Raw genomic sequence first — 16,612 nt, 5'->3', positions numbered from 1 at the left:
TTCTAGTTTCTGTCTCTGCTAAACTCAAACTGAACCACCAAGAGAGCCCAGAAAAAAATGCAGGCCCCCAATAAGGGTGGACGGTCTTAAAATCTTCCCAAGGGATTAATACTAACACGCAGCACTGTCAACACAGGCCCCTCTTGGGATGGCCAGGAAATTAGGACCAGCTTTCCCACTTTGTCTGTGTGGAGCCAACCCCCAACTAGTTTTCTTCCTCTGTGTCCAAGCTCTGGGAAAATCCAGTCTGCCTGGGTTGGCCACTTATTTGCAACCTTGAGCAAGTTGCTGAAGATCCCTGAGACTCAGTTTCCCCATCTGTAAAGTGGGAAATATTGATCACATTCACCTCACTCCCAAGCATTACATGAGTCAAGTCACCTAGAGTGCTTGAAGGGCCAGCTATTATTTTAATTGAGAATGGCCCACAACTGCTGGTGGTTGGACTGATCATGTTCATTCATTCATTGAGCAGATATTGATTGAGGACCTACTATGTGCCAGGCACTGATCTAGCCACTGGGAACACAGCAGTGAACAAAAGAGATCAAAGCCTTTGCTTTCATGGAGTGCTCCCAGTTTGGTCCATGCTCTCTGCAGGAGTAGCCTCGGGCAGACCTGATGCCCTCTCCAACCTCAGTTTCTCCACCTCCATGATGAGGAGCTTCCCTTGGTCCTCTATGTACTAACAGGCCTGGAGGTCTGGGGCAGAGGACTAAGACTCATCTGGCCCATTGTGGCACTGGCTGTCTCCTCTCGTGGCTAGAAGTAATCAAGCCTCCCTACTCTGAGATGTTAAGGAAGTCCAGGATTTTATTATTTCATGAGCGAAATGACAAAGTCAGGAGACACATGGAGGGAGCTTCCAAAAAAGATGAGATCTCAAGATAACAATGTGGCCAGAAGGTGGCGCCACCACCCTGGCACATATCTTGAAAAATTATTTTTTAAAATTGTAGCAAAGTACAAAGCACAAAACACCCTTGAATCTATTACCAATAATTACCAAATAATTAATCTTTGTGTCATGGTTTTTTAAGGCCTTTTTAAAGCTAAAAGACATAAAATGTTACTGGAAAAGCTAAAGCACAGGGACTCATCTCTCTGACTATATGCTAACTTTTATAAAGCTAAAATTTAACAGGCACCTCCTCTATGCTAAATAGTTTAAATACTCATTCCATTCACATCTCTACTGGTATAGAAATTTAGGAGACTTTTTCCAAGTTTGCATAGCAAGTAGCAGAATTGAGATTTGAACTCAGGTCAAGTGGGCTCCAAATTCCAGCCTACACATTCCTTCTCAGGTTTGCTGTTTTTCACACCAGAAATTCCTAGGCTGAAGGAGTTACCACAGGGCTGAACTCACCCTTTGGGAACACTGAGTCCCTGTTGTCATTGTACAGATGAGACCCACAGGTTAAGTGGACAGCATCGTGAAAATGACAGATTACACCAGTGGGTTGTGCATTGCTCTGCTCGTGATCACATAGGAGAAAATGGAGACCCAGCAACATGGAGCTGTTGCCCCCAAGTCCACACAGTTGGGAAGTGGCAGAGCTGGGACCCCGAGCCTGGACTTCCTGACTGTCAGCCCAGTGCTTGCTTGATGGACTGCATCCTGCTCCTTGGGGCGTGGCAGCAATCACCGCGGCCTTGCAGCGTGGGAGCTGGGGAAAAACAGGCCTCCTCCACTACTGGAGAGACCCCTTGTGGGCAAGACCAGGGGGCTCATTGTCAATCAGTGTAGGGCTGGGTTGGGTGCTGCAAGGCTTTGAGCTTTCTGCCAGGAGGTACACTGACCATCTGCAGAGGTTTCGCTCTGCCCTGGGCATTTGGCAGACTCATGTTTTGGGTCCAGCTTGACCACTTGCTGCTGTGTCCTTGGTGGGGGGTGGGGTGGGGTGGGGTGGGGGGCTTGGCTTCTGAGCCTCAGTTTAACACCTACCTCTCAGCGTTATTGTAGGGTAGGAATGATATAATAAAGCCCCTGGGACGGAGCAGGAGCTCTATACATGGGATGAAGACCCCCTCCCCCAGGTCTCCCTTATACCGCTCTACATTTTCTTTTTCCCATAACAATGATCACTTTACTCATTTGCTGTGCTTCTTGCTTATTGTCTGTCTCCTTCCACTAGAAGATAAGCTCCACGAAGGGAGATCTGTTTTGTCACTGGCGTGTCACAATTGGCTGGAACAGTGCCTGACACCTAGTAGTCACTCAGTGAATATCTGTTGGATGAATGGATGGACTCTGTGACATTAATCTGTGCAGTGCTGGGTATTCTTCTCAGCCAGGGGGAGAGATACACGGGGTCATGCCCAGGGGGTGCCGCACTACCCCTCTGTCGGCAGTGACGCTGGCCCTGGGCCTGGGGTTCCTGAATCTGTTCTCACTCTTGTTGAATGTGAGTGTCACCAAGTTAGAGACTTTATCTTAGCGCCTTAGTTGGGCACTTAGTTGGGGGACAGGATGATTTCTGCTTGCAAGCTCCTGGGGAGGGAGTTACTGCTGCTTCAAGACTTCCTGCTCAGACTAAGCCGGGAGAAGGCCAGGAACGATTAGCCCATTTTACAGATACAGCAACTGAGGACTGACCAGCGATCTGTCCAATATCTCCCAATCCCTGGCTCCCCGGTTTGCGTGGTGACCCCGCTGAGGGTGGACAGGCCCACCCCCACTCCTCGGAGCTGTACCTGGATAAAGGCGGCCCGCAGCTCCCTCCTCTGAGTTCCGACTGCGCCGCTGCCACGCGTGGCTTGGGGAAGGATCTCCGGGGGTGAGGACACTGCCACAGGCTGGGAGGCGACCCCTGCGCGACTGGGGGCGCCCGGATCTTCCCTTCACAGGTCAGGGGTACCCGGGACGCCTCCCGCCTTAGGAGGCTGGGGCTCGGGCTCTCCCCGCCCATCGCGAGGTGGGACGCAGGCTCCACCGCGCAGGGACCGCGCGCTCCTGCCAGCGCCCACCGGCTCCTCGGCACGCGCGGGCCCTTCGCGGCGCCTCCTGTGCTCGGGAGCCCCCGGCCCGCCGCCGCCCGGGCGCGCGGCCACCTCTTCCTCTAGCAGCCCTGCGGCTTTTGCCGCAGTCGCCGGCAGCGGAGCAGCGCCGAGCGCCCCAGGTACCGAGCGCAGGCGGGAGCCGGGCCGGCGATCCCGCGGCCGGGTGGGGAGGGAGCGGAGGCGCGACAGCTGCTCCTCTCCCCGCAGCACCCGCCTGCGCCCTCCCTCCCGCCCCTCCAGGGCTGCCTCTGCGCTGGCTCTGAGACCTGCCTCCCCCACCCTGCGACCCCCGAGCCAGCGCCCCCATATGCCCGCCCGCCTCCAGGGAGCTCGCCTCTGGTTCGAGACCGCCCCTTAGCCCTGATCCCACCTTCCCTAGTCTCTACCCCAGGACGAGGCACCCTCGCCCCTATCTTACCGCCCGCCCCCTCTAGGGGGCTCTGCTTCCACGCGGGGGCGTCCATCCAACCTCCAAGAGTCAGCCTGTGGTGTTCCGGTCTTCCTAACTTTATGTCCGCTCCCAGGAGGCGACTCTAGTCCATCAGGTTCACACCCCCTCCCCCCAACTTCTTGTCCGTTTGCTTCAGGTGTCCCTGCCCCACTTCCGAGGGTGTGCAAAAACCCTCTTTCCCTTCTCTTTTTCGCTGCTTAACCCAGCGGCCCCGCCCCCATCTTCCCGCCGGACCCTTCCCTGTAGGGGGTTCCGTTCTTCCCCGACGGCGCCCATCCACCCTCCAGTCTTCCAAGGGTCTCTGCTCCTCACTAGCCGCCCCTCACCCTGTCTTCTAGCTCCCCCTACCGCGTCCTCGAGTCCCCTCTCGGGCCTCCCGTCCTCGCCCTCCATCCTCCGCCCCCATGGTCCCAGAGCCAGCCCCTGCCCACAACAGCACCCTGGACTGGGGGTCGGGGCCGCCGCCGGGCCCGGGGGGCAGCGGCTGGGTGGCGGCCGCGCTGTGTGTGGTCATCGCGCTGACTGCGGCGGCCAACTCGTTGCTCATCGCGCTCATCTGCACGCAGCCCGCGCTGCGCAACACGTCCAACTTCTTCCTGGTGTCGCTCTTCACGTCGGACCTGATGGTGGGGCTGGTGGTGATGCCGCCCGCCATGCTGAACGCCGTGTACGGGCGCTGGGTGCTGGCGCGCAGCCTCTGCCTGCTCTGGGCCGCCTTCGACGTGATGTGCTGCAGCGCCTCCATCCTTAACCTCTGCCTCATTAGCCTGGACCGCTATCTGCTCATCCTCTCGCCGCTGAGCTACAAGCTGCGCATGACGCCCCCGCGCGCCCTGGCCCTGGTCTTGGGCGCCTGGAGTGTCGCCGCGCTCGCCTCCTTCCTGCCGCTGCTCCTGGGCTGGCACGAGCTGGGCCGCGCGCGGGCCCCTGCCCCGGGCCAGTGCCGCCTGCTGGCCAGCCTGCCCTTCGTCCTCGTGGCGTCCGGCCTCACTTTCTTCCTGCCCTCGGGCGCCATCTGCTTCACCTACTGCAGGATCCTGCTGACCGCGCGCAAGCAGGCGGTGCAGGTGGCCTCCTTCGCCGCAGGCCTGCCCGGCCAGGCCTTGGAGACGCTTCAGGTACTGGGATGCCCGGGGCTGGCCCAGGGAGGGAATGAGCGGCCTTGAGCTCCCGCTGAACACTCATCACTTAATATGCCCTCTAAACAACTATTTCCAGCCCCCTTCTTTCTTCTGAACCCCAGACTCAGGGCCCGGATATCCGCCCCACTGTTCCCCCAGGATGTGGGGTATGCTTCAGGAAGACAGCTTGTGCCACAGGGAATTCAGAGCATCTTGGTTCTCCCACCTGCTCCTCCTCCACTCTTCCCTGTCATGGCAAATAGCACCTTTGTGGCATCACAAGCCAGAAACTTAGGAATAATTCATCTCCGGCACGCCCACCCCATCCATGAGAGAGGCCTCTTGATGCGGCTTCCTACGTATGTACAGGACTGAATTCTCCAGTTCTCTCCATCTCCTTCCTGATCCAGGCCACCATCACTTCTCATCTGGGAGCCTTTGGTAGACTCCGACTGGCTCCTCCTGCTTCCACTCCTGACCCACTTACTCTCTATTTTCTGCACAGGAGCCAGAGCAATTAAAAAGAAAATAAAATCTGATCATGCTACTTTCCTGCTTCAAACCCTTCAGTGGCTCCCCATTGCTCTCAAGACGAGGAGGAAACCTGTCTCCTGACCCGATCCCATCATCCTCTCCAGCTTCATCTCCTCCCCACCCCCTCTTACTCTGCTCCAGGCTCGCCGCTATTCTGATGGGTTCCTAGAAAGTCCCAGGCTTACTTCTGCCTTGGAGTCTGCACTTGGCCCCTCTGTCTGGAATGTTCTTCCCTCAGTGCAACTCTTGCCTGACTCCTTCTCGGAGGCTTTTGGGTCACTTCTTCGGAGCAGCGGTCCCTGACCTCCCTGTCTGCAGAGCCATCTGCCCTCCCCTGCCCTGTTGTTCTCAGTTTATTTGCTGACATATTTATTGTCTGTCTCTCCCACTTGAGTGGAAGCTCCAGGAGGGCAGGGCATATCTGGGTAGGTTCTGATCCCCGCTGTGCATGGTGGGTGCTCAGCAATTGCTTGGGAGTGGGGTAGGTGCTCCTAGCTCAGGTCCTGCAGCATCTAGGAAGAGAGTGGCTGCTCTTGCCACTCCAAGCCACACAGCACCCAAGTCTTGTCGTCCATCCAGCGGGAAGGGGGTTTAGAAGACAGACCAGGCCTGAACCCTGGAAAATTAGGTCATGGCAACGAGGAAGGTTCCAGCCGGACTCTGTGAGCTCATCCTCCTGAAACCTCAGGTGGAGGAGGCTCCTGGAGGGTGGGGGTGCTTTGGGGGAGGGCCACTTGGTAAATAGGGACTAGGCCGAGGGGTGAACTTTCTGGTAGTTGAAAGGCTGGCATCCTCCTCGGCGGTCCCCCAGAGAAGCTCGTCCGTTGCCCCCAAGCAGTACAGCCCAGTGCTGTAGGTGGCCAGTCAACCAGGAGGGCCGGGCCTGGGTGGGCTGGAGGGCCTGCTCTCTCCCCCAACCTGTGCTCACCGGAGAGTCTTCCCAAGCCTCGGCAGGCGGCTTTGACCCTGACTTGGTCCCTCTGTGGTGGGGTGGCTGTCCTAGGTCATCCACACTCTCTCCCTGGATTCTTTGGAAGGAGCATTTCCCAAACTTCAGGCATCTAGGAACCGCCTTGGGATATCTGCCTTACTCCCTACACTCCCAGTCCCCCTTCCCCCCACACCCTGAAGCCACCTGAACTCACATTGATTTAACATCTTTAGCTCATCTCACTCATCTTTTTACTTTCGTGAATTTGTTTAGGAAAAAAGAAACAAACTTCCCATCTCTTCCAGAAGTGGAAAATCAGTATCTGCTGCCATAAATTGAGTTGGGGGGTGAGATTCCCGCTTCCCAGGGACCCTTTCCAGGAAGCCCGCTGGCTGGGAGCAGGATCACCTGGGCAGGGGTCTCACAGTGGGGGGGGGTGCTGACAGCTGCAGCCCGCTGCCTTTGAGCGCTCACTATGTGCCAGTCACTGAGCTAAGCATTTATTTCAATTAGAGAAGTGATAGGTTTGCAGAAAAATCCTGGATAAAATACAGAGTTCCCATATACACTCTATTATTAACACCCTGCATTAGTATGGTATATTTGTTACAATTCATGAGAGAACATTTTTATAATTGGACTAACTACAGTCCATCATTGACAATGGAGTTCACTGGGCTGAGCTAAGCTTATTCATCCCCCAAACAACCCAATGGGGCAAGTACCACCCTCATCTCTGTTTTACAGATGGGGAAACTGAGGTCAGAGAGAGGGATGGTGGCTTGCCCAAGGTCACCCAGCTGGTAAGTAAGGTCCAAGCTCAGCTCTGGCTGATGCCCAAGTCCCTGTGCAAGCTGGTTTGCCACCGTGGCAGCGACAGGTGCTGAAACATGGTCTTCAGGCCCCCACACTGTGCCTGTCCCACCACCCTGGCTATGCCTTCTCGGCCTCCTTCACTGGTTCCTCCTGATCTGTCCCTGTCGGTGGCAGCCCTGGGCCTCAGCCTTCCAACCACTTCCCTCTTTTCCCACGTTCACTCCTTTAGTGACCTCGTTTTGTCTCAAGACTGAAAATCCCACCTGCATGCTGATGACGTCCGAAGGGGCAGCTCCAGCTGGGCTTCTTGCTTCACATGCCCCAAACTGAACTCCGGATTTTCCAGCTCCCAGACCTGGTCCTGCCCCCGTCTTCCTCACATCAGTTAATGGCAGCTCCATTCTTCTGGTTGCTCAGGCCAGGAACCTTGGAGGCAGCCTGGATCCCTGTTTTTTTCTCCCTGTCTACATTCAGTCTTCTTATTTCCACCTTCAAAACACATCCCAGGCTCTGACATGTCTCATCTCTCCTCTTCTAAAACCCTGGGCTGAGTCCCCTATCTCTGATGCCTGGATTACTGCCTGGCAGTGTCCTAACAGCTTCCTGATTCCATTCTTGCTCCTTTTAGTCTGTTACATAGCGGCCAGAGGGACCCCCTTGAAAATGAAAGTCTGGCCCTGTTGTTCCTCCACTCCGGTGGCCTCACCTCTCACGGGCTCTGGCCCTCTGCTCCTTGCCTGGCCTCTTTTCCTTCCACCCCCCCACCCCCATTGCTGTTTCTGTTTCAGCCACACCAGTCTCCTTGCTGCCCCTTGGACACACCAAGCCCACTCCTGCCACAGGGCCTTTGCTGCCTGGAATGTCCTTTCCCTGCATCTCCACATGGCCCGGCCCCTGTAATTTCCATCACTTCCTTCAGGCCTGTGCTTAATCGGCTTCCCTAACCTCTCTATCAAGTGTACTACTGCCGCCCTGCCCCTGGTGCTCTCTAAATCCTAATTTCCTGAGTTACTTTTTGTAGTAGCACTAACCACCACCTGACCCATTTTATCTTTACCTGTTTATTTCTTTATTGTTTATTTCCCCCTCCTAGAATGTCAGCTCTGTGAGGGCGGGAGTTTGTCTTTTTATTTACGGCTGTATTCCCAGCATCTAAAACAGTGCTGACATCCAGTAGGGGCTCAATACCTGTGTATGGAAGGAGTAAAAAGAACACAGTGCTCCACCCCACCTGCAATTCCATCTCTCTGCACGTTGCTTCCTTTTCTCCCCACACCCTTTGGAATTGGCTCTTGTAGCCGACAGAGCTTAAGCTTTTTATCACACTAATTCCTTTGCTGAGTGACATTTACCAAGTAGCTGCTACATGCAGTTGTTCTGGGCTATGGCTGGGATGGTGCATTGGACGGACAGGATCCTGCCCTCCTGGAATCTGTGTCCTTGTCGGGGAGACAGACCTCGATCCCAAAACACTCTCATGAGGAGTGCTATGGGGCTCAAGCTGGGAAATGGGCAACGGTTATTATTCGCCGCGTATGTGTTTGAAAAGTGAGGCAAAGAAATCACGTTGATCTCTGAGACCAAAGGCTGGGAGGAGTCTTCAAGGGTCATTGAGGCCAGCACCGTGCCTCCGAGCAGTGTGACCCCTAGGCCTCCCAAGCCAGAAATGTGTCCATTCTGACTCCTCCCCCTTCTAGAAAGTCCATTCTCTTGGTTTAAATGTGGAAGTGCCAGACCCCAGCTCTTCCTTTCTTCCCAAACCACTGGGCTCCTAAGCAGGCCTTCTGCATGCCTATTTCCCTTATTGCCTGGAGAATGGTGTACTTTTTGGGAATTGCTTCTGGAATGCTGCCCTGCCCTGGCCTCCAGGGCCATGACCCCTCCTTCCTTCCCACCCGAGCTGGCCTGTCCCAGGGGCCCTTTCTGTGCCTGGGCCTAAAGGAACTGATGAGGGAAGGAATATGTCAGACCCCTGCCCACTGTTCTCAGCCTCAGTGTGTCCTTCACTGTCCCCCCCAATCCAGCCTCCCTGGGAATAGGTCCCTTGAAATTCCAGTTCCCCTGGATTGAGCATCCTCCCCTCCTCCTCACGTATACCTATTTAGATAAATGGCATTTTTAGAAGCTGCTTGTTGGATGGTGTGCTGACGGGGCTGTGAAGAAGGGGATGGAGGGAGGGTTGTGAGGGGCAGTGGCATTAGGGTGAGGGAGGTGGGCAGGTGTGTGTGTGTGCGTGTGCAAGGTGTGTGCCTGGCGGAGGGGAGGGTGCTCTGCCTGGATGATTCTGGAAGGTCCAGTGTGTCAGGGCAGCGTGGGAGCTCACAGCCTCTCAGGGAGCAGGAGACCCGGCTGGGAGCGTCTCGCCGCCGTCTCCGCCTCCTTCTCTCTGCTGTGATTTCTGTCTCTGTGCTCCGTCCGCCCTCTCTCCAGCTTCTTCCTCTTTACCTCCTATTTGTCCCCTTCTCGGAAGTCCCCCATCCTTCAGTCCCTCACCTCTTCCCATCCTCTTCCTTCCTTTTAAATTTCCCCATCTTCCTCGGCCCTTCTCCTCTCTCATTCATTTCTCCTCCTTTTCCTCCTCCCCCACCTCTTCTCCCCTCCCTGGCCCAGCTACACCTCCTCTGCTTCCGTGCTCCATCTTCCCTCCCGTCTTGGGCCCCCTCCTCCCCAGAGCGGGCTGTGCTCACAGAGACACCACGGAGCAGGGTGGGGGGCGACCGAGAAGCTGTGGGGCAGGTGGCGGTCTCGGCTGCTGCTTGGGGCACCAGGCCTGGCGCAGTCCCAGGCTTGGGGGAGCTTGGGTGTTGGGCCAATCGTGGGTTCAAATCCTAACTCTTTTCCTTCACAGCTGGATGACTTTGGGTGAGTCATCTCTCCTCCCCAAACCCCAGGGGTAGTGATGCCTGGCATCTAAGGCTGTTTGAGGAATCAACGAGACAGTAATATAAAGTACCTGGCACATAGTAGGTGCTCAGCAAATGTTAGCACTTCTCCTTCCCTCCTGGTGGTAAAATAGATGGTTCTGGGGACCTCCCCCTTTGAGCCTTTCTAGAGGCTTTCTTTCTAGAAAGAAAATCACCATGACCTCCACCAGCAGCATCGTCACCTTTATCTCAGAGCTGAGCTGGATGCTGAGAGCAGTGACAGCAAGGGCCGGGGCTGATCCTTACCTGATGCTAACTGTATCCTGGACACTGTCTTGGTAACTTTCTCCTTGCTACAACCCAATGAAGCTGAGGCTGTTATAATGGCCATTTTACAGATGAGAATGCCGAGGCACAGAGAGGTGAAGCAACTTGCCTAAGGTCACTCAGCGAGCTAGTAACACAGCCAGGATTTGAACCCAGGCAGGCCGACTCCAGAGTCTGTGCTGGTAACCTCCTCACTAGGATTAGATAAGTGTAAATTTTTCAAAAAAATTATACAAGGGAATCCCCCCCTGATCTCTGAAAACATTTTCAAATAAAAAGCCAATGAAAGAGATAAAATAAAAGACAGCCCCCCTCCCCTGGCTTCCATCCAATCACCTTCCATTCCCAGGGGCACTATATTAACTATTTAGGATATGTCCTTCTAGTCTTTCCTCTATGTGTTTGCATATTTGTATGTGTACCTAGAGAAGCTCAGTGTTTTGTTTTGTGTATTTTTTAAATAAATGGAATCATGCTGTAGCTCTTGTTACTGTTATCACGTAACACATCTTGGAGACCTTTCTAGTTGACCTGTTCATTCTTTTAAACATCTATGTAATATTCCATAAAGGGTATGTACTTGGTTTATCTAACCACACTCCTTTTGATGGGCACTTTGGCCATTTCCAGTGTTTTCCTCTGGTGCACGTTCTCATGTATGCTAAGTGTAGAAACTCAGATAAAGGTGTTTCTTGAACAGAGGAACCTGTAAGTGGAATTGCCAGGTGGAAGGGCACTGCCAGATCATTCTCTGGACAGCTACACTCTGACAGTGACACCTGCCCTGGACACGTGTAAGAGACACACAAATAGCAGAACGTGTCCTCGAGGGGGTCAGGATGCAGTTACAGAGCAAAGAGAATGGGGGGCTGGTGAACTGGGGTGGGTGAGGCTGGCATGAGCCAGACCCCAGGGTGTGGGCTGGTGGTTGCTGTTGGCTTCTGCTCCATGAGGGCCTCTTGGTGACAGAGGTGGGGCTTCTGTAACTGACTGTGCCTTGTGGATGCAAACCCTGAACATGGAAGCAGTGCAGTGCAGTTTCTGACTCAAAAATGACTGAATCCCGGACTCAACATTTACCTGGCAATTGTTCAACCTCTCTGAGCCTTGTGGCCTCATCAGCAAAATGTGGACAATAATGCCAGCCTCACACAAGACTGAATGAAGGAATGAACATAAAGTGCTTGATGCTCAATAAGTGCTCACTAAATGAGGATGTGGGTTCTGATTTGGAGTCACTGGGGCCTTGGTTTGAGCCTTGTACCAGTGCAGTGTGACCTCAGGAAGGTCCCTTCCCTGTGCCTGTTTCCTTCTCTTTTCCAGCTACCTATGTTCTTGGGTCAACTCTTTGAGGAGAAGTGGAAAAAGAAAAACCTGGAGTTGTTCCCAGGAAGACTAGAGTGGAAATCAGAATCTGAACTCATCTTCACCCCCTTCTCTGGAGCCTCCCCACCCCCATGATCCTCTCTCCATGTATGTCCCCAGATGCTTCAGTTCTCCGGTGCCCAGAGCTGTGCCAAGATCAGGGCTGCCCCTTCTCCCCCTCCCCAGGCCACCAGGGTCAGAGAGGGGGCCTTCTGTAGACGTGTCTCCCCAATCCCATATTGTCTGTCCCCATTGATGGCAGCAGTCTGACAAGTCATGACAAATCTTAAGAGAGTCTTTGGGAAAGCAGGAAGGCTGACCATAGTGGGGCCGTGGAGGGCATATGGAGTCCACCTGGGAAGAGAGAAAACTGGAAGAGGAGAGAGAAAAGAGGACCCTCTTTTCCTCCCTTGCACCCTTGCTGTGGGGCCAGACTTAGGAAGAAGTGTAGGGAAGGAGAGCTTCCATAGCTATAGAGATGCTGACTGTCCTGGAGCCCACACTACAGCATGGCGAGTCAGAACATCTGTCCTGAGGCCAGTGCTGCTTTGGCGAGGCCAGAGGTGATGTCAGAAGGACAGGGTCCCCCAAGGGTGCTGAAAACCACCTGACCTCATACACATACCACCCACCCAACGTCGTGGCTGCCATGCATTTAGCACCTACTCTCTGTCAAACTCTTGCGCTCATTCATTATCCATAGTCTCATGGTTACTCCATAGACTGAGTATTACGTGGAAACAGAGGCTCTCTCATGAACACAAAGTGAGTAAGTGGTAGAAGCATGTTTTGAAGCCAGATCACCTCCATACAATGCTGCCCCTCAAGATTAAGGGAGAAATCAAATGCCTTAAGCTCCCCATTTGTGAATTTGCCCTTGATATTCAATATAATCAGATTTCACCTGGATAAACACATGGAGGGGTGGGAGTTAGTGTTCTTTGTCTCCTCCCCGCCCCCACCATTCCAGAATTAGATCCAATACCAGGCCCCCCTGCTCCTATAGAAAGACAGTTTGGGTTTCAGCACCATGGACAGGACACTAACTCTGGATTCCCGGAGGAGGCTGGAAAGAGACACGGGCTGGAAGGAGAATCTGTGTGCGTGACAGTGGGTGGGAGATGGCGTTGATGCTCCCTGGGGATGACACATCTTCTTGGCTTTGTGTCCTCCGCCCCCTTTCCATCTGGGTAAGTTTGTCTGGGAATCTGGTTTCCTTCCTGCCTCCTCCTTACCTTCTCATCTCCCCATACTCAATCCACCTCTGGTGCCTCAAGAACTAATCTGGGCTCTTAGGCAGTTTAGGAAGTGCTGGGGAAATCCCTGCTTTTCAAATTCCAGCTGTGTTCCCAGGCAGCATGCTCCCTTTGCATAGTTCATGATGAATTCTACACACCTTTGGATATGGGTATTCTCTTAAATTGTAAATACAGATGGGTCTCATCTTGTGGACATATGACATATGAAAATCCAAAGGGATTACAGCACGTGGTTTAGAGGAGGGCTTCACGTCCCAGTTTCATGGACCCCCTAGGAGCCTCATGGATAGACTTCATGGATAGGCCTTTGAATCCTCTGGAAATGTGGGGATCGTGTGTATGTATAAAAATTTACATGTTTTTATTTTCTGGGAGGTTTTTTTTTTATTTTCCATAGAATTCATTATAATCTTAAGGGGCTTATGAACTTAAAAAAATGTTAAGAGAACCATTGGGCTAAAGTACCATCCAGTTCAGAGAGCCTGTTAATGTTTTAGGATGACTGGTCCTCAGTTTGTAAAGTCCAATTCTAACCTCCCCAGCTCATGTTCTCCTTCCAAAGGCGGCTGTGGCGCAGCTTCTGTCTTCCACTTCCCTCTTCCACTTTGCCGCTCTTGAAGTTCGTGTTTGAGAATGGAGATTCCTGACAGTCCACAGTATAATTTGAGTTGTACGATGCCAAGGTTACCAGCGGCTCTGGTAATTTATAACAGATTTCATTGTGAACGTCCGCTTTGTGCATACATTTTCAAAAAAGCACTTCTGCTTTGTGGAGTATGTGAGTAATGGCATGGGCAAAACTATTCCTCCAAAATATGAGGAGAATCCACATACAAAGAGATTACCAAGATCTTCACAGCAAGCAGGTCCTCTTTTTTTTAAAGTACTGTTCAATTCCAACTAATTCTTGTTGTGCTTTGGAAGGTGCTGGGCTCATGAAATATGCATGACCTGTGTTGAGTGTTGTTTTCCTTTGGAGGTTCTTCAGAATCACTCTGGTTTGTGTTTGGGGCAGCATTTCTCTGTCTCATGGCACTTCCTAGAGCTCCTTGTGAAATACTGAGTAAGGGTCAGGGCTTAGTGTAGGAGCAGGATCAGGGCTCAGTCTATTGCCGACATCCAGGCTGAGTCTGGGGCTATGGTTAGGGCTTAGCCTGAGTCCATGGTCAAGGCTCAGGATATGTAGGGCTCAACCTATGATAGGTATTAGTGCTTGACCTAGGACCACAGTCTAGGCTTTGTCTGGGGCCAGGGTCAGACCTCAGTCCAGGACTGTATTTGGGGCTCCGCCAAAGACCAGCACTCAGTTTGTTGCTGATCTTAGGGTTCAATTTAGAATTGGGATTGAGGCTCAGTCTACTGGGATTCGGTTAAGCCTGAGGCTCTTTCTCAGCTGACCCATGCGGCCTTCCCTTCCGCAGGTGCCGAAGACCCCACGCCCGGGGGTGGAGTCAGCTGAGAGCAGGCGTTTGGCCACCAAGCACAGCACGAAGGCCCTGAAGGCCAGCCTGACGCTGGGCATCCTGCTGGGCATGTTCTTTGTGACCTGGCTGCCCTTCTTTGTAGCCAACATAGCTCAGGTAATGCCACTGCAGGAGCAGGTGAGTCCAGGCCTTGCTGGGTTGACCCCACCCAGACATAGCGTAGAGGTGGGTGGGTGGGTGTCCTCTCTTGGTTTTTATGTTTCTGTGTCTCTGCTTCGTCCATGCTGGGTAGAGTGTCCTGGGTACCTTCCTCGGGACATGGTGTGATGTGTCGCCTTACCCCACCCTGCCCCCAGGCCGTGTGTGACTGCATCTCCCCGGGGCCCTTCGATGTCCTCACGTGGCTGGGTTACTGTAACAGCACCATGAACCCCATCATCTACCCCCTCTTCATGCGGGACTTCAAGAGGGCCCTGGGCAGGTTCCTGCCATGCCCCTGCTTCCCCTGGGAGCACCGGGCCAGCCTTGCCTCCCCCTCCATGCGAACCTCACACAGCGGCCCCCGGCCGGGCCTGAGCCTGCAGCAAGTGCTGCCCCTACCCCTGCCACCCAACTCGGACTCAGACTCTGACCCAGACTCGGGCGGCTCCTCGGGCCTGCAGCTCACGGCCCAGCTGCTGCTGCCTGGAGAGGCGACCCGGGAGCCTCTGCCGCCTGCCCGGGCTGCTGCTGCTGTCAACTTTTTCGACGTTGATCCTGCGGAGCCCGAGCTGCGGCTGCATCCGCTTGGTACCCCCATGACCTGAGCCAGGCTTGGAGCTGGCCAGTCGGGAGATGGATTGGATGGTACCAAGTTCCCAAGGCCTGAGGCCAGCTCTTGGCTAAAGCTGAGGCCTCTGCAGGTCTCCTTGGAGCCTTCTGTGCTCCAACAGGGTGCACTGAGCCAGCCCCCCACTGCTACTTCAGGTCTCCTATCTCTGGGGATTGTAACTGGCGCAGATACTGTTTTCTCAAGGATGTTCCATTGTTGAGTACAACTTGTGGATGTGTGTAGAGAATGACTGGAGGACTCTGGGAGTTGGAGAGAAGGACCTCTTGGTTCAGATTTGCATGAAAACCATTATGTCCTTTGCACAGTTCATCAGGCTCGGTAGGAGGCAATGCCTCTGTCTACAGAGATGGATTAGTGCTTGGCCGAATCCCTCGCTACTCAAGCCTAGTCCACACACCATCAGCATTGGCTTCACCTAGGAGTTTGTTAAAAATGCACATCCTTGCCCCACCCCAAATGTGCTGAATAGAATCTGCATGTTAACAAGATCCCTGGGTGCTTCATATGGACATTATAATCTGCGATGTGCTGACTTGGATCATCTATAACCCTGCGTATGATTTTCTGGAAAAAGTTTTAGAACTTGCCAGCTGCTCAGATGGCTGTCTCTCTCACCTGGCAGCACAGAAAAGCACCTGAGTTTGGGAGTTTGGCCAGGCATTAATTTGAATCTCTGCTCCACTACTTACTGACCGTGGGGCCGTGCACAGGTTTCTTAACCTCTCTGGGCCTTGGTTATTCCATGTACGTAATGGGGTAACGATGCCAACCTCACAGGGTTGTCCTGGGAGTGAGGACAATGTGTACAGGTTGCCCAGCACCCAGCGGGTGGTCAGTAAGTGGTATGTGCTATTGTTATAATTCTTGGATGTCCAGCCTCTGTAGGTTGGGAAGGCTATTTGTACCCATGCCCTTTGACGTTTTCCTCTTCCTCCTCAGCCCCAGCCCAGTTTCCCACAACCTGACTCTGGTTTTTCAACTCCTTGTTTTGGGTGCTGGGTGGGGACCCCTTCCAGCTCCCAAGCTGCTGCAGTGTGTCTGCTGGGAGCAGACGGGCAGCTGGAGGTTCCTTGCTCAGCATCAGGGATGGCTTTCCTCTACCCGGGCTTCCTTGGATGTAGAAGGGAACCTGCCCAAAGAGACAGAACCAGCCCCTTGGCCCACCTCCTTCTGGCCTCCCCAGGGGTCAGTGAGGGAAATGGGAATGGTGGTCACCTGGGCCAGCAAAGCAGAGGCAACGAGACGCTGTTCCTGGCATGGGTTGGGGCCACCAGCAGGCAGGTGGGACCTGGCACAGGGGGCTTGTTTTTGATGGGTGTGTGTAGGCTGTTGGTCCCCACAGTTTACCTTTTCAGACTGGGCGTTTTGTATTTTTTTAACCACCCCCCACCAAAATTCCATCATCTCAAACTCCCTGGTCCCTCCGCTGTGGCCCGGTGCTCTCCTTGGTGCTGATTAGACTTAACTCTGGTCCTGGCCTGGCCACAGAGGGGCCAAGGTGCCTGTGGGGCTTGCCTCTGCCCCCAGGCCTGCCCAAGTGACCCCCAATAAACACGAGCTGAAGGCTGTGACTTTGGTGTGTGCTGGATTCACTCGAGGGGCCATGCGGGGCTTGGGAAGCAGCGGGTGTAGTGGGAAGCGACCCTGAGCACAGGTGTTCTGGCTTCTGTTCCAGACTTTGCCCC

General features: G+C 53.9%; 1 protein-coding gene across 1 annotated transcript; it reads left to right on the top strand.

Moving 5' to 3' along the window:
- The first annotated feature begins 3,298 nt into the window (after positions 1 to 3,298).
- HTR6 (5-hydroxytryptamine receptor 6) lies at positions 3,299 to 16,479 on the top strand. Its single transcript, XM_037828338.1, has 3 exons — positions 3,299 to 4,572; positions 14,093 to 14,251; positions 14,452 to 16,479. The coding sequence occupies exons 1-3, from the start codon at positions 3,859 to 3,861 to the stop codon at positions 14,899 to 14,901; spliced, it is 1,323 nt and encodes a 440-aa protein (XP_037684266.1). The 5' UTR covers positions 3,299 to 3,858; the 3' UTR covers positions 14,902 to 16,479.
- Positions 16,480 to 16,612: the final 133 nt, after the last annotated feature.

Source organism: Choloepus didactylus, chromosome 2 (genome assembly GCF_015220235.1).
Source record: "Choloepus didactylus isolate mChoDid1 chromosome 2, mChoDid1.pri, whole genome shotgun sequence".
NCBI classification, from domain to species: Eukaryota; Metazoa; Chordata; class Mammalia; order Pilosa; family Megalonychidae; genus Choloepus; species Choloepus didactylus.
This window is presented reverse-complemented; position numbering and strand designations above follow the sequence as displayed.